Source organism: Bos mutus, chromosome 17 (assembly GCF_027580195.1).
Source record: "Bos mutus isolate GX-2022 chromosome 17, NWIPB_WYAK_1.1, whole genome shotgun sequence".
Taxonomy (NCBI): domain Eukaryota; kingdom Metazoa; phylum Chordata; class Mammalia; order Artiodactyla; family Bovidae; genus Bos; species Bos mutus.
The window spans coordinates 66,178,419-66,205,383 of NC_091633.1; the positions used below are offsets into that span (position 1 = coordinate 66,178,419).

At 41.7% G+C, this 26,965-nt stretch overlaps 1 protein-coding gene and 1 non-coding gene across 6 annotated transcripts in view; both read left to right on the plus strand.

Annotated features, from left to right (window-relative positions):
* The window catches only part of FHIP1A (FHF complex subunit HOOK interacting protein 1A), a 329,740-nt gene that overhangs the window by 207,605 nt on the left and 95,170 nt on the right, over positions 1 to 26,965 (plus strand). For 3 of the 5 annotated variants that reach the window (XM_070386651.1, XM_070386650.1, XM_070386652.1), the window contains 4 exons: positions 1,597 to 2,223; positions 18,289 to 18,447; positions 19,648 to 19,737; positions 20,574 to 20,660. In XM_070386651.1, the coding sequence (XP_070242752.1) occupies positions 1,597 to 2,223; positions 18,289 to 18,447; positions 19,648 to 19,737; positions 20,574 to 20,660 (963 nt within the window). The remainder of the gene's footprint in view (positions 1 to 1,596; positions 2,224 to 18,288; positions 18,448 to 19,647; positions 19,738 to 20,573; positions 20,661 to 26,965) is intronic. The other 2 variants (XM_070386654.1, XM_070386653.1) reach the window with 2 other exon arrangements.
* Positions 24,606 to 24,742, plus strand: LOC138991516 (small nucleolar RNA SNORA8). The gene has a single exon (XR_011467496.1). It is a non-coding gene; the product is annotated as a small nucleolar RNA SNORA8 (small nucleolar RNA).

A 26,965-nucleotide genomic window follows, 5' to 3' on the forward strand; every position in this document is an offset into this window, starting at 1 on the left:
CAGCATGTCCTAGAACTGGGCCGGGAGGATAAGACCGAAGTGAAACATATTCCACAGAGCATATGGTTCAGAAAGGCTAAAAGGAACAACTTAAAGTCATTGATAAAATGCTTGAGAATTAACATGTGTATACATTTTAAAGGAAGTGAATTGAATGGATATTTATCTTAGAAATTCCAAGTCATAAAGTTTAATGGAAGCTGAGATATAAAATTGTTTTAATTTTCAGGTACCAAAGTAGAAGTTAAGTACTGATGGGCGGAGAGAGGTGGTAAGCGTTAAAAGGCCAGCAGTTAGGGAGAGATACACCTAGACTGTCACATAAGATTGTTTATTTTTGAGTTTTCAGTGCTTTTTTTCTCTTTTGGTGGTACATATAAATATATAAAACAAACTCTGCCATCTTTATCATTTTTAGTCAGTGGCATTAACTACATTCACAATGTTGTGTACCCATCACTATTATTTTCAAAACTTTTTCATTACCCCAAACAGAAGCCCTATGCTTTAGGGATTTATTTTGTAATTGGTTATCTCAAAAATTTTTTTCTGGCTTAAAAAAATACACAATTCAAACTCTTCATGCTTAAAATGTCAACATATGGCACATGTTAGGGGATTCTTCTAGGTATGTGCCTCATGGTCATCAGTTTCCTCTCCTCCTTCCTATTGATGCATGCTTTGCTGAAGACGGTGCCAATCAAGAAGGGCAGGGAGGGTTGTTGTTCTGTCGGGGGCATGTGAGGAGCTGCATTCTGCAGCTGAAAGCTTCAAATCAATGCTATTTGTAGGAGAGCAGTGGTAGTCCTGCTTATTTAATGTATTTTAAACTTTAAAAGCCCTATTATGTTCTTGACAGCTTAAAAAAAATTCAGAACTTGTACTGCTTTGAACACAACAGCTATTACTATTTTTGTGTATTATTTTTAGTCTTTTTTCACTTTCATGTTTTTAAGGTAGTTGATCATGATGAATCTAATTGTATACAATTAACTAATTTTTTCATTTAACATATCACTTAACAGTTTTTTTTTTTTTTTAATTTTTGTTCAGTAGTCTTCATAATAATAGGCCCAGGAATGTATGGAGCTTAATTTACACAACCATGTTACTTTCTTTGACATTTAGGTTGCCAAACATGTGTAACTATGATAAACGAACAACTTCAAACATCTTCCTTCTGTAGTTTTTAACCCCTTCATTTTATTCTCATGAGAGGGAGATGCAGAAGGCTCACATATCTTTTTTCCCCAAACTTTAAGCTTTTTATTTTGTGTTGGGATGCAGCTGATTAACAATGTTGTTGTTTCAGGTGAACAGTGAAGGGACTCAGCAGCACACATGCATATATCCATTCTCCCCTACACCGCCCTCCCCTCCAGGCTGCCGCATGACACTGAGCAAAGTTCCACATGCTATACAGTAGGTCCTCGTTGGTTATCCCTTTTGAATATAGCAGTTGCTCACATATATTTTATTAGGGGTCATGGCTCTTGCATTTTCCATGAAGATTTGGTACAATCAGCAGTGGTATGTTTTTTTTTTGTAAGCTATGATAAACATCAGATGGATGACACATACTTGATTTGGTTACAGGTTGTGAAAATCTTAGAGAAGCATGACCCCTTGAAGAACACCCAAGCAAAATACGGGTCCATCCCTCCAGATGAGGCCAGTGCTGTCCAGAACTATGTAGAGCACATGCTCTTTTTGCTGATTGAGGAGCAAGCCAGGGATGCTGCCATGGGGCCAATCCTGGAATTTGTGGTCTCTGAGAACATCATGGAGAAGCTTTTCCTTTGGAGCTTGAGGCGGGAGTTTACCGATGAGACGAAAATGGAGCAGCTCAAGATGTATGAGATGCTGATCACCCAGTCCCACCAGCCTCTGCTGCACCACAAGCCCATTCTGAAGCCCCTGATGATGTTGCTGAGCTCTTGTTCAGGAACAACCACCCCCACCGTGGAGGGGAAGCTGGTGGTCCTGCTCAATCAGCTCTGTTCCATTCTTGCCAAAGATCCATCCATCCTGGAACTCTTCTTCCACACTAGTGAGGACCAAGGGGCCGCGAACTTCCTCATCTTCTCCCTTCTGATCCCCTTCATTCACCGGGAGGGGACCGTGGGCCAGCAGGCCCGGGACGCCTTGCTCTTCATCATGTCTCTCTCTGCCGAGAACAGTGTCGTGGCTCATCACATCGTGGAGAACACCTACTTTTGTCCAGTAAGTCCTTCTTGTTGGCCCACTTCCTCCCGCTCTTCTCCTCTCTTGGGCTGATGATAAATAATTTTTAAAAAGCTTCTTTAGATTGTTATTTGCATCTCTTTTGTGCTGAAAATCTTGTTTCTTGTTTTTTTATTTTTGTGATTGTTATTTGTTCGTTTTTGGTTGTGCTGTGTGGCATGTGGTATCATAGTTCTCCAACCAGGGATCAAACCCTTGCATTGGAAGCACAGAGGCTTAATGGATATTTTCCTTTTTTTTCCCCCAGCAAACTGTTCTTGGCAGCTTCTATGGAAGGATGTCTAGAGGAGATAGTTTGGAGGGAGGAGCGGAATTTAAGTTGAGATGCCCTATGGCTGAGCAATGTCAGCTTGAAATAAGCCAATAGAGGAAACTATATGTGTTACTGTTTATTGGTTCATTTCTGTTGGGTTAGGAGCTGTTTTGTTTTTTCTAAGAGTATCTCCTGAGTAATTGGTAAAACCTGCTCATCTTATATTCTTAGCTTTTTGGATTGGTTTTGAGCCAATGAGTCATGGCATATGGTCAGACGCCTCACAGTGGGCTTCACAAATTAATTTGTTTCCCAGCAAGATAATGACCAAAATTGTAAATCCAAACCACTGATTCTATTTTAAAAGGAGAAATACATATTTACAGTTTGAAGTAGCAAGAAGTCCTTTACTCTGTATCATTTCTTAAGCGTAGGTTGCTGAGCAATAGAGAGTAAGGCCTTATGTGGATGCCTGAGGAGTCAGGCCCAGTCATAGGCCTGGAAAATAATAGGGACTGTCTGAAGCTCTCACAAAGCTGTACACCTCTGATTGCTTTCTGCTGTTAGGGTCACCTTGGGAAGGGGTATTTAAACAGATTTATAGGTTTGTAGAGTTCCATAGAATAGCCATGAGAAATACAAAAGCCTTCTTAAGTAAACAATGCAAAAAAATAGAGGAAGACAATAGAATGAGAAAGACTAGAGACCTCTTCAAGAAAATTAGAGATATCAAGGGAACATTTCTTGCAAAGATGGGCTCAATAAAGGACTGAAATGGTAGGGACCTAACAGAAGCAGAAGATATTAAGAAGAGGTGGCAAGAATACATGGAAGAACTGTATAAGAAAGATCTTAATGACCCGGATAACCACGATGATGTGGTCACTTACCTAGAGCTGGACATCCTGGAATGTGAAGTCAAGTGGGCCTTCGGAAGCATCACTATGAACAAAGCTAGTGGAGGTGATGAAATTCCAGCTGAGCTATTTCAAATGCTGCAAGATGATGCTGTGAAAGTGCTGTACTCAATATGCCAGCAAATTTGGAAAACTCAACAATGGTCACAGGCCTGGAAAAGTTCAGTTTTCATTCCAGTTCCAAAGAAGGGCAATTCCAAAGAATGTTTGAACTACCGTACAATTGCACTCATTTCACATGTTAGTAAGGTTATGCTCAAAATCCTTCAAGCTAGGCTTCAGCAGAACGCGAACTGAAAACTTCCAGATGTACAAGTTGGATTTAGAAAAGGCAGTGGAACCAGAGATTAAGTGGTGAAAATCCACTGGATCATTGAAAAAGCAAAGGAATTCCAGAAAAATATCTACTTCTGCTTCAATGACTGTGCTAAAGCCTTTGACCTTGTGGATCGCAACAAACTATGGAAAATTCTTAAAGCCATGGAAATAGCAGACCACCTTACCTGCCTCCTATAAAACCTGTGTGCAGGTCAAGAAGCAACAGTTAGAACCAGACATGGAACAATAGACTGGTTCAAAATTGAGAAAGGAGTACGTCAAGGCTATATATTGTCACACTGCTTATTTAACTTAAATGCAGGGTGCTGCTGCTAAGTCACTTCAGTCGTGTCCGACTGTGTGTGACCCCATAGATGGCAGCCCACCAGGCTGCCCCATCCCTGGGACTCTCCAGGCAAGAACACTGGAATGGGTTGCCATTTCCTTATCCAATGCATGAAAGTGAAAAGTGAAAGTGATGTCGCTCAGTCGTGTCCGACTCTTCTCGACCCCATGGACTGCAGCCCACCAGACTCCTCCGTCCATGGGATTTTCCAGACAAGAGTATTGGTGGGGTGCCATCACCTTCTCCGTATATGCAGGGTACATTATGTGAAATACCAGGCTGGATGAGTCGCAGGCTGGAATCAAGATTTCTGGGAGATATATCAACAACCTCAGCTATGCAGATGACACTACCCTTATGGCAGAAAGAGAAAACAAACTAAAGAGCCTCTTGATGAAGGTGAAAGAGGAGAGTGAAAAGGCTGGCTTAAAACTCAACATTCAAAAAAAACTAAGATCACGGCATCTGGTTCCATTATTCCCTGGCAAATAGATGGGGAAACAATGGAAACAGTGGCAGATTTTCTCTTCTTGGGCTCCAAAATCCCAGCAGATGATGACCACAGCCATGAAATTAAAAGACACTTATTCCTCGGAAGAAAAGCTATGATCAACTTAGACAGCATATTAAAAAGCAGAGACGTCACTTTGTTGACAAAGGTCCATATTGTCAAAGCTATGGTTTTTCCAGTAGTCACGTATAGATGTGAGAGTTGGACCATAAAGAAGGCTGAGTGCCAAAGAATTGATGCTTTTGAACTGTGGTGTTGGAGAAGACTCTTGAGAGTCCCTAGGATAGCAAGGAGATCCAACCAGTCATCCCTAAAGGAAATCAGTCTTGAATATTCATTGGAAGGACTGATGCTGAAGCTGAAGCTCCAATACTTTGGCCACTTGATGTGAAGAGCCGACTCATTGGAAAAGACCCTGATGTTGGGAAAGATTGAGGGCAAGAGGGAAGGGGGCAACAGAGGATGAGATGGTTGGATGGCATCACCGATTCAATGGACATGAGTTTGGGTAAACTCTGGGAGATAGTGAAGGATAGGTAAGCCTGGTGTGCTGTAGTCCATTGGGGTCACAAAGAGTAGGACACGACTTAGGGACTGAACCACAGAGCTCCTGTTTTGTAAGATGTTGAGCAATGGCTATTTTTACTTTCCTAACGCAGTGAACATCTCCAGTTTATTCCCATTATGTGTTCTTTTTACTGATCATCTCATTGTGTTTCTCTATAAACTGTATTGCCATGAACATGCCTGATTTTGCCAGAATAGTGTGTAAGACCATTAGTGAGTTTTATAGGAACAGGCCAGGCAAATTGCCTTAAGTAGATTAGATTCATTGTTAATGAACACCATGTGGGTGGTTCTTGACCCAAAGCAAGGGTATTTAGAAATGTATGTGGGGTGTGTTTGGTTGTCGGGCAACATGGGGGGCCTGGAAGGGAGGTCATCTGGCATTTAGTGTGCAGAAGCCAGGGACGCTTAATGTCCAGTAGTTTGTGGACTGGTCGCATACAGGAAAGAATTGCCTTGCCCCAGGTGCTAAGAGGCATGCTAGTGATTGGCATGCTGTACTTGGCTTTGAGGTTCAAGAGTAGTAATCTTCTTTATAATACTGTCTTTATTAATAAACCAAACAAACTGAGGTCAACGAAGTGTCTGGTGAATCTATTTTAGGAGGAACAAATAAGTAAAAATTTTGAGAAATAGAGTTAAGTTCAGGGACCATATGTCTCTTCTGTTCTGGCTTCTGACCAACAGAATCAGAAATTGCAGAAAGCGTGTGTGTATGCTCAGTCACTCAGTCATGTCCAACTCTTTGTGGCCCCATGGACTGTAGCCCTCCAGGCTCCTCTGTCCATGAGATTTTCTAGGCAAGAATAGTGGAGTGGGTTGCCATTTCCCCCAAAGACTGAGAGTCAGATGGGAAGTAAAAAACTGATTCCATTCATCTGTGCCAGCATATTAAATCTCCTTTCCTTATTTTCTTCAACAGAATTATAAGCTAGACTATAAATTCTTTTAAAAGAACATATCTTTAGGCAAAAGTGTAACTTCTCACCCGGAATCTGAATGTCTGTATTAGTTTTCTTTAAAAAACAACAACAACAAAAAGCCAATTGATTAGAGTATAATTGCTTCACAATGTTGTGTTAGTTTCTGCTGTTCAATGAAGTGAGTCAGCTATATGAGTACATATATCCCCTCCCTCTTGAGCCTGCCTTGCACCTCCACCCTTATCCCACCCCTTTAGGTCACACACAGCACTGAGCTGAGCTTCTTGTGCTATATACATCAGCTTCCTAGTAGCTGTATTAGTTTTCTATTGCTGCTGTAACAAATTCCCAAAGCTATGGCTTTAAATAACACTGATGATTCTCTTACAGTAGTATCGTCTTACTATAGTCCAACAGGTCTTACTGGGCTAAACTTAGGATGTTGACAGGGCTTGCTCCTTTTTGGAGACTCTCACGGTGAGTCCTTTTCCTCACCGTCTCCAGCTTCCAGAGGTCACCCACATCCCTCCCCTCATGGCTTGCTCCTTCCTTTCCACAGTCAGCAGTATTACATCTCTCTCACCATCCTTTTGGAGTCATGGTTTCCCCTGACTCTGCTCCTCTGCCTCCCTCTTCCACTTCCACAAGAACCCTTGTAATTATGTTGTTTACCTGGATCATCCAGAATTTAAAGATTTTTAAGATCATCCCTGCTTAAAGATTAGCTAGTTAGCACCCCTAATTCCATCTGCATCCTTAATTTTCCTTTGCCATGGAACCTAATTTGTTCATGGACTCCGGAATTAGGATGTAGACAGCTTTGTGGGGGTTAGTCTGCTTCCCACAATTACCATATTCATTCAGTTTGGAGAGATCTTGGAGAAGTTTGATGAAGAACGCAGCATAGTCAGGATTCTTGTAGCTTAACCTGACCATGTACGTTTGGGAGCTGTTGAGGAAGCAGGGACACACATTAGGGTCTAGAAACCAGAGTGATAGGAATGAGAATATAAGAGAGGCGCTGGATCTGAGCAGTGATGTGAAGGCAGAGGCTGACCAAACAAGGGACTTTTTCACGAGGGGGCTGTGCAGAGGTTTGGAGTTTGGCTTGCTTGAATTGTTTTGGGTAGTTCTGCTGTCCAAGAAGGAGTGCAGGTATTGAAACAAATCACAATATTTGGGCAGTTCACTCAGTCAGTATCTACAGGGCAATTTCAAAAAGGTACTGTTTTCAAAAGCATCACAATTCTAAAGTCTCTTGAAGAAATCTAACAAATATGTAAAAGGCTTTTATAAGGAAAATTATGGAACTTTATTGAAGGGCATGAAATAAGACAGAAATAGATGGAAAGCCCTGCAGTTTGTAGATATTGTGTAGATAATGCTTTTCTGCAAATCAATCTGTGAAGTTAACACAATTTATGTTTTACAACTTTTTATTGTGGAAAAAGCACAATATAGAAATGGAACAGATACAGAGATTTGAAAGCATACTAAAAGGAACATCATATATATATTGCTTAAATTCAAAGTTAATATGTGTCATACTTTAGTATACTTTATTTGTATACCAAATATATTTGTATATTTGTTTTGTATCTTTATTTGTTTTTGCTGTTGCAGGAGAAGGCAATGGCACCCCACTCCAGTACTCTTGCCTGGAAAATCCCATGGACAGAGGAGCCTGGTAGGCTGTAGTCCATGGGGTCGCTAAGAGTCGGACATGACTGAGCGACTTCACTTTCACTTTGAAATTAAATTATAGATATCAATTATTTTAATATGTATCTCCTACAAATAAGGACATGCTCCTACGCAATCACAATACTGTTATTATACCTAAGAAAATTGTACAGTAGTTTTATAATGTGATCTAATAACCAGTTTCCCACTTATGCCGCAGATTACTTTTACAGATTTCCCCCCCTCACCCTAAACCAGAGTCCAGTACAAGGTGCATTTCTGACTGTTGTGTATCTCTATGCTATGCTAAGTCGCTTCAGTCATGTCCGACTCTGTGCGACCCCATAGACGGCAGCCCACCAGGCTCCCCCGTCCCTGGGATTCTCCAGGCAAGAACACTGGAGTGGCTTGCCATTTCCTTCTCCAGTCTCTAGTCTCTGTTAATTCTCAACAGGTTGCTGCTTTTATCCTCGTGGTGGTGACTTTGTAAGAGTTCAGCCATTATCTTTAGAACACCCCATATTCCAGGTTTGTTTCTTTGTGTAGTTTGACTGGTCCCTATCACTGGTATTTCCTGAAAATCGGGAGTTGGGTATAAACGCCTGGTTAAATCAGGTTAAGTACCTTTCGTAAGAATACTTTATAGGTGATGCCGTACACGACAAGAAGCACATGTTAGGTTGCACCACTGTTCGTGAGACCAGAGGTGGTCACTCGGTTGTTTAAGGCAGTGATCCTTCAATCCCTGTGTTGTAAAGATAAAACTTCCCCTTTGTAAATTGTAAGGTATAATTGGTGAGATGGTAACGTGACTTAAAATCCCAGTAGAGTTTTCGAAGGAACATGGCAAACTGATGCTAAATATCATATGCATGCATGCTAAGTTGCTTCAGTCATGTCCGACTCTTTGCGACCCAGTGGATAGTAGCCCACCAGGCTCCTCTGTCCTTGGTTTTCTCCAGGCAAGAATAGTGGAGTGGGTGTCCATTCCCTCCTCCAGGGGGTCTTCCTGACCCAGGGATTGAACCCAAGTCTCTTATGTCTCCTGCATTGGCAGGCGGGTTCTTTACCACTTGTGCTACCTGGGAATAGCTGAAATAATTATACGAATAATGATAACAGTAATATATTTGTTGAGAGCTAACTATATGCCGGCCACTATTCTTAGTGCTTTATATGTATTAATTCACTGAATTCTCACAACTATTGGAACCAGTGTTATTCTCCTTTAATAGATGAAGAAATCTGATGTAAATTCAAACAAGGCCACGTGGCTAGTAAGAGAGCAGGTTAGGATTTGAACTGGGGCAGTCTGACTCAGTGACCCATATGCTTAACCCCTATCTTGTACATAAGTGATAAAATATTAAGACTTTCTATAAAGCAGTAATCATAAAGAAAAGATTAAAGAACAAAAACAACACCCACAGATCAAACCTGCATCTCTTACATCTCCTGCATTGGCAGGTGGGTCCTTGCCACCTGGGAAGCCCATTTTGTTACACGCATATTTGCAAGTGGTTGGTACCCAAAATATATAAAAGTATTTGTAATACTACACATTAGTAAGAAAACGATGAGACGTGTGTGAAGGATATGAACCAACAGTTCCCAGAAGACCCCAAATCTGATACATATTAAAATATGCTCATCTTCCTTGTGTGTGTAGCATCAAATAAACACAAATGAACTTACAGTGAGACAGTAGGTAACGGCATCAGAGTGGCTAACCGTTAGACATCCAATAACACCATGTTGGTACAATAACTCAAGAAAGCAGTATGGCAGTATTGCCCTGAGGGCTCAGCTGGTGAAGAATCTGCCTGCAATGCAGGAGACCTGGGTTCAACTCCTGGGTTGGGAAGATCCTCTGGAGAAGGGAAAGGCTACCCACTCCAGTATTCTGGCCTAGAGAATTCCATGGACTGTATAGTCCATGTGGTCACAAAGAGTCAGACATGACTGAGCGACTTTCACTTTCAATGAAATTGAGTGTTTGCGTGCCGTGTAGCCCTGCATCTTCACTTCTAGGTCTCTCCCCTAGGGAAGCCTGCCACATGTTTACAAGGGTACATGCACAGAGGTATTCTGTGGAATAGTGATTTGAAGAAGAGAGAAAGAGAAAGAAGAAAAAGATAAATAAAATGGTACGTATGATGTCGATGGAATACTCCTCAGCATTCAGAATGAATAAATCACTGAGCATTATTCCACTGCATCTATATTTATCTATCTACCACATCTTTTTTATCTGTTCAATTGTTGAAGGACACTTAGGCTGCTTCCATAGCTTGGCTATTATAAATAGTGCTGCAGTGAACATTGGGTGTATGTATCTTTTTGAATTAGTGTTTTGTTTTCCTTGTATAAAAATGGAGTGAAATTTTGCCATTTGAAATAGCATGGAGGGACCTGGGTGGTATTAGGGTTAGGAAATAAATAAGAGACAGACACCTACTGTATATAGTCACTTGTGTGTGGAACCTAAATGTGACGAACGAGAAACAGACTCACAGATGTGGAGAACAAGCTAGTGTTCATCAGAGGGGAGAGGGGCTAGGACCAGGGCAAGGCAGGGCGAAAGGCACAGACTACTCGGTGTAAATAAGTTACAAGGGTGTTATGCACAGCATAGGAAATACAGTCGGTATTTTATAATAATTTTGAATGGAGTCTAATGTATAAAAATATCAAGTTACTATGTTGAGTTATGTTGAAACTAATAATAAGTCAACTGTGCACGTGTGCTAAGTCACTTCAGTCGTGTCCGACTCTTTGCAACCCTGTGGACTGTAGCCTGCCGGGTTCCTCTGTCCTTGGAATTCTCCAGGCAGGAATACTGGAGTGAGTTGCCATGCCCTCCTCGAGGGGATCTTCCCGACCAGAGATTGTACCTGTGTCTCCCGTGGCTCCTGCATTGCAGGAGGATTCTTTATCGCTGAGCCACTGCAGAAGGCAAGTCAACTGTATTTCAATAAAAAATAATTAGATTTCACATTTATTAGCATGTAACTGCACCTACATGTGTGAACACCAATGAACCTAAAAACAAAAAGCATAAAATCTAAAAACATAAAAAAGTAAGTAGCCAAATGTTCCATATAGTATGTTAACATTTACATAAAATTTATGTAACCTTTTAAGACAACATCTTTGTACTGTTTTTTTGATACATATGAATATAGTAGAAGTACAGAAACACTCACAGAAATAATACATATTAAGCTCAGGACTGTGGTTACTTTTGGGTGCAAAGGAAAGGGAAGAGATGATAATGAGATTGGAATAGGGTTTAGCTCTACTTGTAATGTTTTGTTTTTTTAAAAATAAAGAGCACTCTGAAGAAATTACGACAAAACAAAATCTGTTAAATCTTGGGGATGATTTTCTGTTTTTTTTTTTTTACATGTTTGTAATATGTCATATTTAAAAAATTTAAGCATGTTAGGACTAGAATGGAGCATATTTTTAGTGTTTAAATTTCCACTAAGTTCTAGGTAGATTTCACTGCGTAGTTGTTGCTTTTATAAAACACGTTTTAAAACACTGTATACAGTTCATTAAAATTGGAGGAAAAGCATCTCCAGCTGACCTTATTTGCTAGAATGGAACACAGAGCTTCGTTGTGTTAAGTTGCCCCTTACGATAGAGCCCATAATCTCATTTGTTCCCAGTTTTCTATAATTACATCTGACAACATAATTAAAAAAAAAAAAAGACCTCTTATGTTGAAGATAAAAGCATACTCTATTAACCACCTGGCTAAGGACCACAATGACAAAAAGCTTTTTCTAATTAGTATGATTGTCAAAGTGTGTTAGCATCAGGCTCTGGGACGAGTAATGGCTCTTTAAGGAAACTGGGCCACTTTTGGCAACTTTTGTTCTGTGGTTTATAGGAAGAGCTTGCTGGTTCTGCCTTTTGTCTTAGGATGTGTTTTCCCAAGAAAAGAAAGATAATAAGGATACTCTAGGGAAGAATTTAGTGTCCACAAATGGTTGGGGACTCTGTGACCCTTGCTGCTTATGATTTTTAAAAACCAAGTATTGATGATTAAGCCCTTGTCACTTGTTGGCAGAAATTGAAAACAGCCTATACGTACATTTGGAAATGCACTTTGAAATAAGCAAGCTTTAGGTACACAGCCGCAGGTAGAAAGTTATTTATCCCATATCTAAAATTTATGAGGCTTTTTATTTTGGCATGTTGTCGCAAATGATCCCTACCAGGTGACTTGCTGCTAGCTTCAGACTAAAGCCATCTGCCGACAGTCTTCTCTGCTCCTGCTGAAATTAGCTGGGTACTGTTAGATGTTTAAAGTTAAAGGGGAACCTTTCCTGATGGCTCACTGCTGTGTGCTCGTCATTTTTTTCCCCCTCCATTGGAAACATTGCTTTGTATAAACCATGATGTCCACTTCTTTACATGCATGATTTCTTCTAATTGTTACAACAACTCAGGGAAGAAACTGAACTTCGGAGGGCTTTAACAACTGCCTGTAAGTGGAAAAGTCAGAGCCGTGTTAGTCTGATACTGAAACCCAGGGTCTTGGCAGTTACCATGCTGTACCGTACTGCTGTCAGGGAAGTAGTTTGCTTTTCTAATTGTTGGTCATCTTTAGGGTTTTACATGGTCGTTCATTTTTTTTAAGACTTGAGAAAAGATAAATTAAAACTATTGGGTTATAGGATTTCGCTGGTGATCCAGTGCAGGGGATCGGGTTTGATCCCTGGTCAGGGAGCTAAGATCGTGCATACCACACAGCACAACCAAAAAAAATGGGGGTGGGGTGGGGTGGTGGTGTTCATATGTTGGGGATAAGTATAATGTTTGACAGTTACTTTTTGGTGGTCAGGATTAATAAAAGGCTAAAAGAATGGATGAGCATTTAAAAATATTAACTGTTGAATGTCAACATATATTTTGAATTTTGAAGTTAAAATTGTCTTAGATTGTACCATCAAACTCTTGGAAAAATTATCTGCAAACCTGTTGTTGCCTCTGCTTTCTCTTCTTCCTGTTCCTGTAATACTCCCTGCGTTGTCTCTTTGAATGAGGGAGTGAATGAAGGTCAGCAGGAAGCAGTCACCAGTAGTAACAGTCCTTCTTGCATTTGTGGTTGATCAGCTGTCTCCTCCATCGCAGCTGGTCAGACTTGTTCAGCCTTTGTTCCTCAGTCCCGACGCGGTGCCTGGCCTGTTGTTGGTGTTCTAGAAATGCATGTGGACTGGATGAAGGAATCTGAAATAAATGTTTAGCAGAAAGGATTTGCAGTCTTGCTCGTAAGACCATGTAGTCCTCTTCATCCTGCAGACTCTTCCTCCATGTTTCTTTGCCGTGCTGGAGACAGTCGCAGGTCTGTTCACCGCAGCTGTCGGTGTCCAGGAACACACCGCACTGTCCTCCTGTGCAGGCGGGCTGAGTTCCCATCTCAGCCATGCCCTTTTCAGGACACTCTTTAAAAAAAGTGAATATTAGGTATGTGTTATTTTTAATTACTGTCACTGATGTATGTAATTTGAAAATTAATGTTGCTGTAATTATATTGATATACTGAATAGTTATTCCCAGCTTCTTAGTCAGACAAATTAAGCCTGTCTTTATGAATTCATCTTCAAAGGCTCAAAGTGGTTAAGGAATCGGGAGTATGCAGAATTAAAGCCTTTGTTCTGCAGTTAATTTAGCATGAGTTAGCAAATGTAATTGATTTTAAAAATATGGCATCAAGATTAGATTTCCCTTCAAGGAGAACTTTTGGTCTCTGTTCTCTCTTTCCAGAGGTTTCTGATTTATAACAAGGAGCTCACTGGGGTCACATTCAAAACAGGAATTAAAGTGATTTGTTTGGGTTTGCTGACAAGGAGTTAAATGCTTTAAATAGGGGACATTCTTTCTTGGGACTGCAGATGCCTGATTTTGCAAAAGAGATACACTCTCTGTCTTGTTGACTGCTGTATATCCTGTGCTTAACATCGTGCCTGTCCTGAGGGTGCTCATTGACTTTTTTTTTTTTTAAATAAGAAACCGAATGAATGAGTGAATAAAGGTCACTAGGAAACAGAGCAGAGAAATGTATATGATCTTTTGATTTTTCCAATGTTGAAACGATTCATCTCTTTGCCTTGCTGCCCTCACACACTCAGCCGTGGCTACTATTCCCCACCCTGCCCCCTCCAAGCCCTGCACCCACTCCCTCCCGTGGCGTCAGTCATCCGGTTTCTCTGTACCAAGACCTCCAGGTGCCCTATTGACGGATGTATTACCCACGGAAAGTACTGCTAGGCTCTGACCGGACAGATCACCCCAATCTGCAGTGTGGACAGGAGTGAACTGGTCAGGCCGGGTGAGATGGAGAAGACAGACCTTAAACTAACGAACGCAAGGAAGGCGGTTGCTGTACAGAGGGCTGCAGGGGGCGCTGTGGGAGCAAGCCAGGGGAGAGGGGGCGGCGACACCTGGTAGATACTTCTTCCAGTATGGCATACCTGGAGCCACACCACCTGGCTTTCCCTGGCTGATGTCAGGCACTATGGATTGTCATAGCTCAGCATCTGAACCTCCCTTCCCTTCTCTCTCTGGTCTGTATAAAGCCTGAGGTCTCATTTTTTGTCTTTTCATACTGTTCATGGGCTTCTCAAGGCAACAATACTGAAGTGGTTTGTCATTCCCTTCTCCAGTAGACCACGTTTTGTCAGAACTCTCCACCATGCCCTACATGCATGGCTCATAATGTCACTGAGACAATGCTGTGGTCCATGTGATCAGTTTGATCAGTTTTCTGTGGTTGTGTTTTTCATTCTGTCTACTCTCTTACGATTATACAGTGGAAGTAAGAAATAGATTCAAGGGATTAGATCTGATAGAGTGCCTGAAGAATTATGGACAGAGGTTCATGACATTGTACAGGAGGCAGTGATCAAGACCATCCCCAAGAAAAAGAAATGCAAAAAGGCAAAATGGTTGTCTGATGAGGCCTTACAAATGGCTGAGAAAAGAAGAGAAGCGAAAGGTAAACGAGAAAAGGAAAGATATACCCATTTGAATGCAAAGTTCCAAAGAACAGCAAGGAGAGATAAGAAAGCCTTCCTTAGTGATTAATGCAAAGAAATAGAGGAAAACAATAGAATGGGAAAGACTAGAGATCTCGTCAAGAAAATTAGAGATACCAAGGGAACATTTCATGCAAAGATGGGCTCGATAAAGGACTGAAATGGTACGGACCTAACAGAAGCAGAATATATTAAGAAGAGCTGGCAAGAATACACGAAAGAACTATACAAAAATGATCTTCATGACCCAGATAACTATGATGGTGTGATCACTCACCTAGAGCGAGACATCCTGGAATGAGAAGTCAAGTGGGCCTTAGGAAGCATCACTATGAACAAAGCTAGTGGAGGTGATGGAATTCCAGTTGAGCTATTTCAAATCCTGAAAGATGAAGCTGTGAAAGTGCTGCACTCAATCTGCCAGCAAATTTGAAAAACTCAGCAGTGGCCACAGGACTGGAAAAGGTCCGTTTTCATTCCAATCCCAAAGAAAGGCAATGTCAAAGAATGCTCAAGCTACCGCACAATTGCACTCATCTCACATGCTAGCAAAGTAATGCTCAAAATTCTCCAAGCCAGGCTTCAACAGTACATGAACTGAGAACTTCCAGGTGTTCAAGCTGGTTTTAGAAAAAGCAGAGGAACCAGAGATCACATTGCCAACATCCGTTGGATCATCAAAAAAGCAAGAGAGTTCCAGAAAAACATCTATTTCTGTTTTATTGACTATGCCAAAGCCTTTGACTGTGTGGATCACAACAAACTGTGGAAAATTCTGAAAGAGATGGCAATACCAGACCACCTTACCTGCCTCCTGAGAAATCTGTATGCAGGTCAAGAAGCAACAGTCAGAACCAGACATGAAACAACAGACTGTTTCCAGATAGGGAAAGGAGTACATCAAGGCTGTGTATATTGTATAAATTAAATAAGTATTGCTTATTTAACTTATATGCAAAGTAGATCATGCGAAATGCCATACTGGATGCAGCACAAGCTGGAATCAGGATTGTCAGGAGAAATAGTAATAATCTCATATATGCAGATGACACCACCTTTATGGCAGAAAGCAAAGAAGAACTAAAGAGCCTCTTGATGAGGGTGAAAGAGGAGAGTGAAAAAGTTGACTTAAAACTCAACATTCAAAAAACTAAGATCATGGCATCCAGTCCCATCACTTCATGGCAAATAGATGGGGGAAACGTGGAAACAGTGAAAGGTTTTCTTTTCTTGGGCTCCAAAATCACTGCAGATGGTGACTGCAGCCATGAAATTAAAAGACACTTACTCCTTGGAAGAAAAGCTATGCCCAACCTAGACAGCAGAATAAAAAGCAGAGACAGTACTTTTCTGACAAAGGTCCGTCTGGTCAAGGCTATGGTTTTTCCAGGGTCATGTACAGATGTGAGAGTTGGACCATAAAGAAAGTCGAGTACCAAAGAATTGATGCTTTTGAACTGTGGTGTTGGAGAAGACTCTTAGGAGTCACTTGGACTGCAAGGAGATCCAACCAGTCCATCCTAAAGGAAATCAACCCTGAATATTCATTGGAAGGACAGATGTTAAAGCTGAGACTCCAATACTTTGGCCACTTGATGCAAAGAACTGACTAATTGGAAAAGACCCTGATGCTGGGAAAGATTGAAGGCAGGAGGAGAAAGGGACGACAGAGGATGAGATGGTTGGATGACATCATCACCTCAATAGCATGAATTTGAGCAAGCTCCAGGAATTGGTGATGGACAGGGAGGCCTGGTGTGCTGCATTCCATAGGATTGCAAAGAGTAGGACACGACTGTGCAACTGAACTGTACTGAACTGAACTGAGGTCTCGTCTCCATGAGATGGCTCCAGAGGTCTGTCTGCTGGGCTCTCCACTGGTTTGTCCCTTCAGTTCTGCAGTCTGTCCTGCAGAACAGTGCAGGGTCTGATTCAGGCATGCCTCGCCAGGCTCCTTCCATCTCTAACTCTATACTCCAGTAATATTGCACTTCTCTTCATTCCTGGAAGGTACCATCTTTTTTTGCTCCTTTATCCTTTTTACATCCTCTGCTCGAAATATTCTTGCTTCTAACAATATAAGAGCTTTTTTTTTTTTTAAATAATAAAGCTCAATAAGAACTTTTTCTGGCTCTTACTCATTCTTCTGCAGCTCTTGGATATCACTTCTTCTGAGAACGTTTCATGCTCCTAACACTCCCAAGTCTGGGTTGATCCATGGTGACATATTTTCTATGGTGTAGTCTAAGCATTTATGTACACTCCTATAATTGCCTGTTCATCTCTTATTAGTCTGTGGGATTGGTGAATACTTTGCTATTTCTTTGGGCCTAACTCAGAAGGGGCTGTTTTCTTGAATGCTTCTGTCCCGTTTGATCTCCTTATAACCTTAGGTTTACCTAGAGCAACACCTTTCACAGGTCACTCCCTTATTTCTGTTCTGGGTACTTCCTGTCCATCCTTTGCACATCTGCCTGGTCAGCATCCCTAGGGTGCTGGCTCGCATCACTTCCCTGTACCGTGAAATCCGTTGTTTCCCTTGGTTCTGTTTTCCACAAGGTAAAACTAGAAGGCACTCAGCATAAATGAGTGTCTTCTAGTTTTTTCTACATTTTCTACATTTCTGTCTTGGTTTAAGGCATCAGCATTTTCTTAATGACCAAGCTGGAAAACGCAACAGTTTGGAGTTCTCCCTGATCCTCAGTGACTGAACCTGAGCGCTGTCAGTGTCACACAGGGACAGAGCAGGTGGAGGAGGCGGACCTCTCGACCTTGGGTTAAGACTGGGTTAGGGGGTACTTCAGTCAGAGCACCCTCCCCTCCACCCAACCTATGAGCCCGCACTTCCTTTCTCCTTTCTCCCCACTGCCGATGCTTCAGTTTAGACCTCTTTAGCTCAGCTTGAAATGTCATGTCATCTAACTTTCTCCTAGACTGTGGAGATGAGATGAAAGTGCCTCCTAAAGTGTCCACATGCGTGTGTCAGTCATGACCTTGAACACGGCTGCCGGGATCTTTCTCATCCAGCTGCTCGTGGTTCTCCCATGACGTCTTCTGTCCCGCCGCCTCAGTCCCAGGAGCTCCCCATGGACAGGGCTGTGGCTGTGTTGGGTGTGCACTCAGCGCAGTGTGATAGAACACGTTGTTGCTGAGTTCGCTTCTCTCCTGCACACACGTGGGGGCCATAACCACGTTTCCTTCGTCTTGCGTCTGTCTTCCTCCCTCCCCCGACCCCAGCCCAGCGTCGGCCCGACACAGAAGAGGTCAGCAACCAGTAGTATCCGTGGACCCGGTGCTTCTGTTCCTCCTCCCTCCTCCTTCCAGGAACCTTCCGGGTTCCCTCCAGGCCGACAGCCTCTAACGCGGGAATGCCGCGCAAGTGCAGTCTGGGCCAGCGGCCGAGGCGTCGAGTGGGAGCCACAGTTGCAGGTGAAGAGCTCAGGGAAAGTACTGATTGCACTTTTGTTTCTGAACCAGGTGCTTGCGACGGGGCTCAGTGGCCTGTACTCCTCCCTGCCTACCAAGCTGGAGGAGAAGGGCGAGGGGTGGCACTGCCTCCTGAGGGACGACTGGCTCCTGCTCCCGCCGCTCGTCCAGTTCATGAACTCGCTGGAGTTCTGCAACGCCGTCATCCAGGTGAGAGCGGCCAAGGGTCTGCCGCGGCCCATTCAGGACACAGACGATATGCTGAGTCAGCTGATCACATCAGCGTTCCTTCTCTTACTGCAGTCAACGTTTGCGGAACACTGATGCTTTACTTTAAGCCTATTGAATGTCCTGGAATGAGTAAAAATGTTAGTTTATAGGTTTAGGGGAAGTTTTAATTGAGAAAAAAAATGAGTAGATTTTCTTTATCTTCCTTATAAAAAGTGTTAATTCTGTTTTGATTATCCACTTAACCAACAAAAGTAAGTTCAATGCTGGGCTCATTAAATAGATATTTTTAGGCTTCTAAGTACTCCAAATTATACCATTTTTACTTCAAGGTCTTCTTGGGAGTCTACAAAGCAAAACACTTTATTTTGCTTAATTGTGCATAGTACATAAAGGATATTGTTATTTCAATTGAATTTAGAAGACGTTAAGCATCTTCTTAGCAACACAAATTAAATTTGCTTTGAAATTGGCCTGCTTCGGGGGAAAAACAGCCACTGAACTCAAGTATATTTGGCTTTTTGATTAGATTTTTACCTTCAAATTTCTTGTTACTGTTTTCAATAAAAAATCAGATCATATATATACTTAAGGGTGTAGTAGGTTTTCATTGAAAAATGTTTTATTTCTATATAGGACAAATATTACCTTAATACTAGATTTATTAAGAAATAAAATTTCTTTATGGTGATTGTAAGGGGAAAAATGTTAGTTATAATCTGTTTATCTACCAAATGAAAAAATAGCTTCTGGAAGAAAATGCAAGTAAATTACTTCAGTTCCCGTCTCATTTTTATTGCTAAGTCAAAGGAGATTTTATTTATGTATAAGACAAATGGATTACATCTTAAGTTATTTTTTCCTTTAATATTACAGTCTGTCAACATTTTCTTGCAGAAGTTTGTGGAAATAAAAAAGATGGAACTATTAGTTTCTCCCCAAATGTACACAGAGAGTGAGATTATCAGTAATTTAAAGATCTAGACGCACTTCCCTAGAAATTGCTTTTTACTTTATTGTTTGACTCTGTTTTTATTTTTTTAAAGAAGGAGAAAGCTAACAGGCATGGTTGAGAACAGAGATATAGTTTATATCATATTCTGAGACTGAAGCCATATACTTTTAAGATTTTTTGTTTGGGGGTACTACTGAAAAGATTACAGTTGACCTTTGCACCTGCAGGTTTCACAGCTGTGGATTCCACCAACAGCAGATCTGAAAGTATTTCCAGAAGAATCCAGAAAGTTCCAAAGGGCAAAACTTGAATTTACTGTATGCCAGCAACTGTTTACTTAGCATTTATATTGTAGTTACTATTTGTATTGTATTAGGCATTATGAAGTAATGTAGAGATGATTTATACTATATGGGAAGACGTATGTAGATTATATGAAAACACTATGCCATTTTTATTTATAAGAGACTTAAGCATCCACAGATTTTGGTACTGTGGCAGTGGGGGCTGGTCATCCCAGAACCAATTCCCCACAGATACCAGGGATGATTGTATTTATAAAAGACGTCAGTAAGGCTTATCCATACTAAATATATTTTGAAAGTTAAATGTAGGAAATGTTGTATCTCTGATAATGTTTTCTGCTTTTTAGCATTATCTGTTTTTTATGAAAAGATTTTCTAAATGCCTTCCTCCCCAATATAAATGATTTTATCAGAGAATGCATTTCAAAGTGAGAATTTTTTTTCTGCTGACAAGATGAATGGTTTTAATTGTCCATTTTGACAGTTATTTTTTTTAAATTAGTCGCAAGTTGAGATAGGACATAAATGAAGTTATGGAGCAAAAATTATCCATTCCAGTTTGTTGACTTTAATTTATGAGCCCATGTACATATTCAGTCTTATTTATTATGTTTTTCATTTTTTTTCCAAATAGAAATTTAAAATTACTGGTTTTAAAATTTGGAAGTCCAGGCTATTTATTTATACTGGGATAAACCATCTGGAAGAATTACATGGTGGTTTGAAGTGTCAGTTATTCTTTAGCCATGAAATAAATGGCCAACATTTGGATTTCCTTTTTGAATTCAGGTTTGATTTTAAGAAGATCTAAAGATTGTCTTTTTCATGACTGTTTGTTTCTCTCTTAGGTGGCTCACCCTTTGATTCGTAATCAGCTTGTCAATTATATTTACAATGGATTCTTGGTACCAGTCTTGGCTCCAGCTCTCCATAAGGTCAGTGATTGGCTGATGTCATCTCTTGTCTGTTTCTTGTACAATTGATAGAAGCCGAGGAAGGAAGACACAGTATCATTGACTTGGTGGTGACTTTGCTTTATTTTCCTTCTCATTTCATTCATGTTCCTTACCAGTGTCAATTACAGATCTTAATGATGGTGACAGCTTACATCTGACAGGATCCATTTGAGTAGGGCCCTGTGAATATCAAGTAAGCTGGTGTAAATGAACATTGGCACCTGGACTGACTCTTGTGTCTACTTGATTTCATAGGTAGTAGCCACTTGAAACTCTCTGTTAAGCTCTCCTCTGAGCTAACATGGCTCATAGTTTCATTGAGTTCAACAAGGCTGTGGTCCACGTGATCAGTTTGGTTAATTTTCTATGATTGTGGTTTTCATTCTGTCTGCCCTGTGATGGATAAGGATAAGAGGCTTATGGAAGCTTCCTGATGGGAGAGACTGACAGAGGGGGAAACTGGGTCTTGTTCTGATGGGCGGGGCCATGTTCAGTTAGGTTCAGTCGCTCAGTTGTGTCCGACTCTTTGCGATCCCATGGACTGCAGCATGCCAGGCCTTCCTGTCCATCACCAACTCCCAGAGTTTATCTAAACTCATGTCCATTGAGTTGGTGATGCCATCCAACCATCTCATCCTCTGTCATCCCCTTCTCCTGCCTTCAATCTTTCCCAGCATCAGGGTCTTTTCTAGTTAGTCGGTTCTTTGCATCAGGTGGCCAAAGTATTGGAGTCTCAGCTTTAACATCTGTCCTTCCAATGAATATTCAGGGTTGATTTCCTTTAGAATGGATCTCCTTGGTTGGATCTCCTTGCAGTCCAAGTGACTCTTAAGAGTCTTCTCCAACACCACAGTTCAAAAGCATCAATTCTTCAGTACTCAACTTTCTTTATGGTCCAACTCTCACATCCATACCTGACCACTGGAAAAACCATAGCTTTGACTAGACAGACCTTTGTCAGAAAAGTAATGTCTTTGCTTTTTAATATGCTATCTAGGTTGGTCATAGCTTTTCGTCCAAGGAGTAAGTGTCTTTTAATTTCATGGCTGCAGTCACCATCTGCAGTGATTTTGGAGCCCCCAAAATAAAAGTCTCTCACTGTTTCCATTGTTTCTCCATCCATTTGCCATGACGTGATGGGACTGGATGCCATGATCTTTGTTTCCTGAATGTTGAGCTTTAAGCCAACTTTCTTACTCTCCTCTTTCACCCTCATCAAGAGGCTTTTTAGTTCTTCGCTTTCTGCCATAAGGGTGGTGTCATCTGCATATCTGAAGTTATTGATATTTCTCCCAGCAATTTTGATTCCAGCTTGTGCTTCATCCAGCCCAGCATGTCTCATGATGTACTCTGCATACAAGTTAAATAAGCAGGGTGACAATATACAGCCTTGACATACTCCCTTTCCTATTTGGAACCAGTCTGCTGTTCCATGTCCAGTTCTAACTGTTGCTTCCTGACCTGCATACAGATTTCTCAAGAGGCAGGTCAGGTGGTCTGGTAGTCCCATCTCTTTCAGAATTTTCCACAGTTTGTTGTGATCCACACAGTCAAAGGCTTTGATGTAGTCAATAAAGCAGAAGTAGATGTTTTTCTGGAACTCTCTTGCTTTTTTGATGATCCAGCAGATTTGGCAGTTTGATCTCTGGTTCCTCTGCCTTTTCTAAATCCAACTTGAACATCTGGAAGTTCATGGTTCATGTATTTTTGAAGCCTGGCTTGGAGAATTTTGAGCATTACTTTGCTAGCGTGTGAGATGAGTGCAATTGTACGGTAGTTTGAGCATTCTTTGACATTGCCTTTCTTTGGGATTGGAATGAAAACTGACCTTTTCCAGTCCTGTGGCCACTGCTGAGTTTCAAATTTGCTGGCATATTGAGTACAGCACTTTCACAGCATCATTTTTGAGGATTTGAAATAGCTCAACTGGGATTCCATTACCTCCACTAGCTTTGTTTGTAGTGATGCTTCCTAAGGCCCACTTGACTTCACATTCCAGGATGTCTGGCTCTAGGTGAGTGATCACACCATTGTGATTATCTGGGGCATGAAGATCTCTTTTGTATAGTTGTCCTGTGTATTCCTGCCACCTCTTCTTAATATCTTCTTCTGTTAGGTCCATACCATTTCTGTCATTTATCGAGCCCATCTTTGCATGGAATGTCCCCTTGGTGTCTCTAATTTTCTTGAAGAGATCTCCAGTCTTTCCCACTCTGTTGTTTTCCTAGTATTTCTCTGCACTGATCACTGAGGAAGGCTTTCTTATCTCTCCTTGCTGTTCTTTGGAACTCTGCATTCAAATGGGTATATCTTTCCTTTTCTCCTTTGCTTTTGACTTCTCTTCTTTTCTCAGCTATTTGTAAGGCCTCCTCAGACAGCTATTTTGCTTTTTTGCATTTCTTTTTCTTGGGGATTGATCCCTGTCTCCTGTACAATGTCACAAACCTCCGTCCATAGTTCATCAGGCACTCTGTCTATCAGATCTAGTCCCTTAAATGTGTTTCTCACTTCCACTGTATAATTGTTAAGATTTGAATTAGGGCATACCTGAATGGTCTAGTGGTTTTCCCTACTTTCTTCAATTTAAGTGTGAATTTGGCAATAAGGAGTTCATGATAAGTTCATAATAAGGGGCCATGTTCAATAAATCTTTAATCCAGTTTTCTATTGGTGGGCGGGGCTGTGTTCCCTCCCTGATGCTTGACCTGAGGCCACACTATGTGGAGGTAATGAAGATAATGAAGATAAATAACCTCCTTCACACCTTCACACGTTCCCCTGCAGGCACACTGCACTCAGTGCCCCGACCCTGGAGCAGACCACCTCTGACCCGTGCCTCTGCCAGAGACTCCCGGACACTCATGGGCTTGTCTGGCTCAGTCTCTTGTGGTGTCACTGCTCCTTTGTCCTGGGTCCTGGTGTGCACAAGGTTATTTTTTGTGCCCTCCACTAGTCTGTTTCCCCAGTCCCGTGTAAGTTCTGGCAGCTCCAAGAGGGCTTATGCCATACCCAGGTCTGCCACACCCAGACCACTGCTCCACAAGAGACACTCAGAGTTCTGGCTCCGTCTCTGAGGGTTGGGCCTGTGTTCCGTGCCCTTCCGAGGTGTGAGCAGCTCAGGTGACCAAATGCTTCTCGAGCACTGTCCCAGGTGGACCCTGTGTCTTACTCACCTCCCAGTCCTGCCACTGGGTTTCCCTGGGGCGCTGATGAGATTGCAGCAGCCCCTGCCTTGGGCTCTGGTGGTCCCAAGCCTGCCTCTCTGCCTCTGGGTGGGGAGGGGCCTGTCCCAAGCCTGCCTCTCTGCCTCTGGGTGGGGAGGGGCGTGTACGAAGCCTGCTCGCTCTCCTTTGGTATTCTCTCAATCCTTTGTTCTGTGAGCGGGCCAGGCTGCAGATTAGGTTGTTAGGCTAGAGCCTTTGGCAGGAAAGTTCTCTTTTCCGCAGTTGCAGTTAGATGTGTATTAATTTCTTTTTTATTTTTCTCCTGGTTATGTTGCTTTCAGAGATTCCAAAACTCTCTACAGACCCACCTGTGAGAGGGTTTCCGGCTGTGTGGAAACTCCTCCTCCTTTACGACTCCCTCCCCAGGACAGGTCTCTGTAACTCTTTTGTCCCTCTTTTTATGTTTTATATTTTGTCCTACCTCCTTTCAAAGAGAATGGGCTGCCTTTCTGGATGCCTGGTGTCTTCCACCAGGGTTCAGAAGTTGTTTTGTGGAAGTTGCTTAGCGTTCAAATGATCTTTTGGTGAATTTGTGGGGGAGAAAGTGGTCTCCCCATCCTACTCCTCCACCATCTTGTTTAACAAATAGATTCGAGGGATTAGATCTGATAGACAGAGTGCCTGAAGAACAATGGATGGAGGTTCTTGACATTGTAAAGGAGGCAGTGATCAAAACCATCCTCAAGAAAAAGAAAAGCATTGCACTGCATGGTATCTGCATTCAGCAGTTTGTTCCTGCTGGCTGTTCAAAAGACAGTGCGATATAAATTCAGTATCTGGCATCATTGGTTTTTTTGCTTTGTGCATGTTAGACCTGGTATTTCTACTGATACAGTATCCTTTTAGTTTCTTATACTGGTCAGTTTGACAGAATCTTCAATAGTAACTAATACTTTTTTTTTCTATGGTTGTCATTAAGAACTAGACAGATCCCATCTCTTGACCCTAAACAGGATCCTATAGTAAACTGCTTGAGGAAATTGGATCTTGAAGATTACAGGTGGCAAACTTTGAAGTGAATTCCACTGAAGATCGAAGAGGCCCAGCTAAAACAACTGTGGCAAGCATCACAGCTGTGGATTGAGCAGAACTTTTAGAAAGGGCTACCTTGAAGATGACAACCTTGGAGGAGCTATGGTGATTGGCAGTGGAAAGAATCAGAATGTGTGAAAATCCTTAAAAATTTATTGACTTAAATAACTTTGCCTATGTTATGAATAAAAAGAAACCTTTGTGCAGAAAGTCAGCATATAAAAAAAAAAAAGAAAAGCAAAAAGGCAAAATGATTGTCTGAGGAGGCCTTACAAATAGCTGAGAAAAGAAGAGAAGTGAAAGGCAAAGGAGAAAAGGAAAGATATACCCATTTGAATGCAGAGTTCCAAAGAATAGAAAGGAGAGATAAGAAAGCCTTCCTCAGTGATCAATGCAAAGAAATAGAGGAAAACAACAGAATGGGAAAGATTAGAGATCTCTTCAAGAAAATTAGAGATACTAAGGAAACATTTCATGCAAAGATGGGCTCGATAAAGGACAGAAATGGTATGGACCTAACAGAAGCAGAAGATATTAAGAAGAGGTGACAAGAATACAGAGAAGAACTGTACAAAAAAGATCTTCACAACCCAAATAATCACCATGCTGTGATCACTCACCTAGAGCTAGACATCCTGGAATGTGAAGTCAAGTGGGCCTTAGGAAGCATCACTATGAACAAAGCTAGTGGAGGTGATGGAATTCCAGTGGAGCTCTTTCAAATCCTGAAAGATGATGCTGTGAAAGTGCTGCACTCAATATGCCAGCAAATTTGAAAAACTCAGCAGTGGCCACAGGACTAGAAGAGGTCAGTTTTCATTCTAATCCCAAAGAAAGGCAATGCCAAAGAATGTTCAAAGTACCACACAATTACACTCATCTCACATACTAGCAAAGTAATGCTCAAAATTCTTCAAGCCAGGCTTCAACAATATGTGAACCATGAACTTCCAGATGTTCAAGCTGGAATTAGAAAAGACAAAGGAATCAGAGATCAAATTGCCAATATCCATTGGATCATCAAAAAAGCGAGAGTATTAGAGCTTCAGCTTCAGCATCAGTCCTTCCAGTGAATATCCAGGATTGATTTCTTTTAGGATTGACTGGTTTGATCTCCTTGCTGTCCAAGGGACTCTCAAGAGTGTTCTCCAACACCACTTATGATTCTCTCATTTTATGTAATGAATCAATGGATATATTTTCTATTGTGAGATGTCAAGAGACATCCATGGACCTAGAATTCTAATTTTAAAGAGTTTTGCCTTACTAAGTAAAGAGACATATAAGTATTTAATTTGGAGAATCTTTGTCAAGTTATTTAATTACCAGCCCTGGCAGGGAGAGAAGCAAGAAGCAACCTACCGTGTGCATTTTGATGACATGCTCACTCTTGTGGGTCTGATGGTCCGTTTTGAAGAACACCTGCGCATGGCGACTTTGAAACTTGGCTGTGATGCTGGTGGTCGTTCTTGTTTAGAGCTTTAGGTCTCGATGGAAGATGTTCCCCTTTCTCACCATTTCCCCACTCCGGTGTTCTTGCCTGGAGAATCCCAGGGCGGGGGAGCCTGGTGGGCTGCCATCTATGGGGTCACACAGAGTCGGACATGACTGAAGCGACTTAGCAGCAGCAATGCCTTTTGAGCACAGGGAGGTGTTTTCCAAAACAAACAGCGTACCTAGTTTGACTAGGGCTTTTGTGTTACTTCCGTGTTCAGAAGTATTGTATTATAGAAATAATATCTTGTATCTTGTATCTGTTTCCATGTTATCTTTCTGTTAAATATCTTGCTCTTCTCGTGGAGGGCTGGGTGTCCTGTGTTGAAGGTCTGTGAGCCTCTTCATGGAAGAATTTTCCTTTATGGGAAAATAGAATGGTGCCCTGAAAATTCCTTGGCAGTAATTATCCACAGTATATTGGCTCGGTAATTCCCACGGACAGAGGAGCCTTGCGGCCTTCAGTCCCTGACACCGCGGGTTTGGACACGACTTAGCAACTAAACAACAACAGTCACTCACATACTGTCTCGC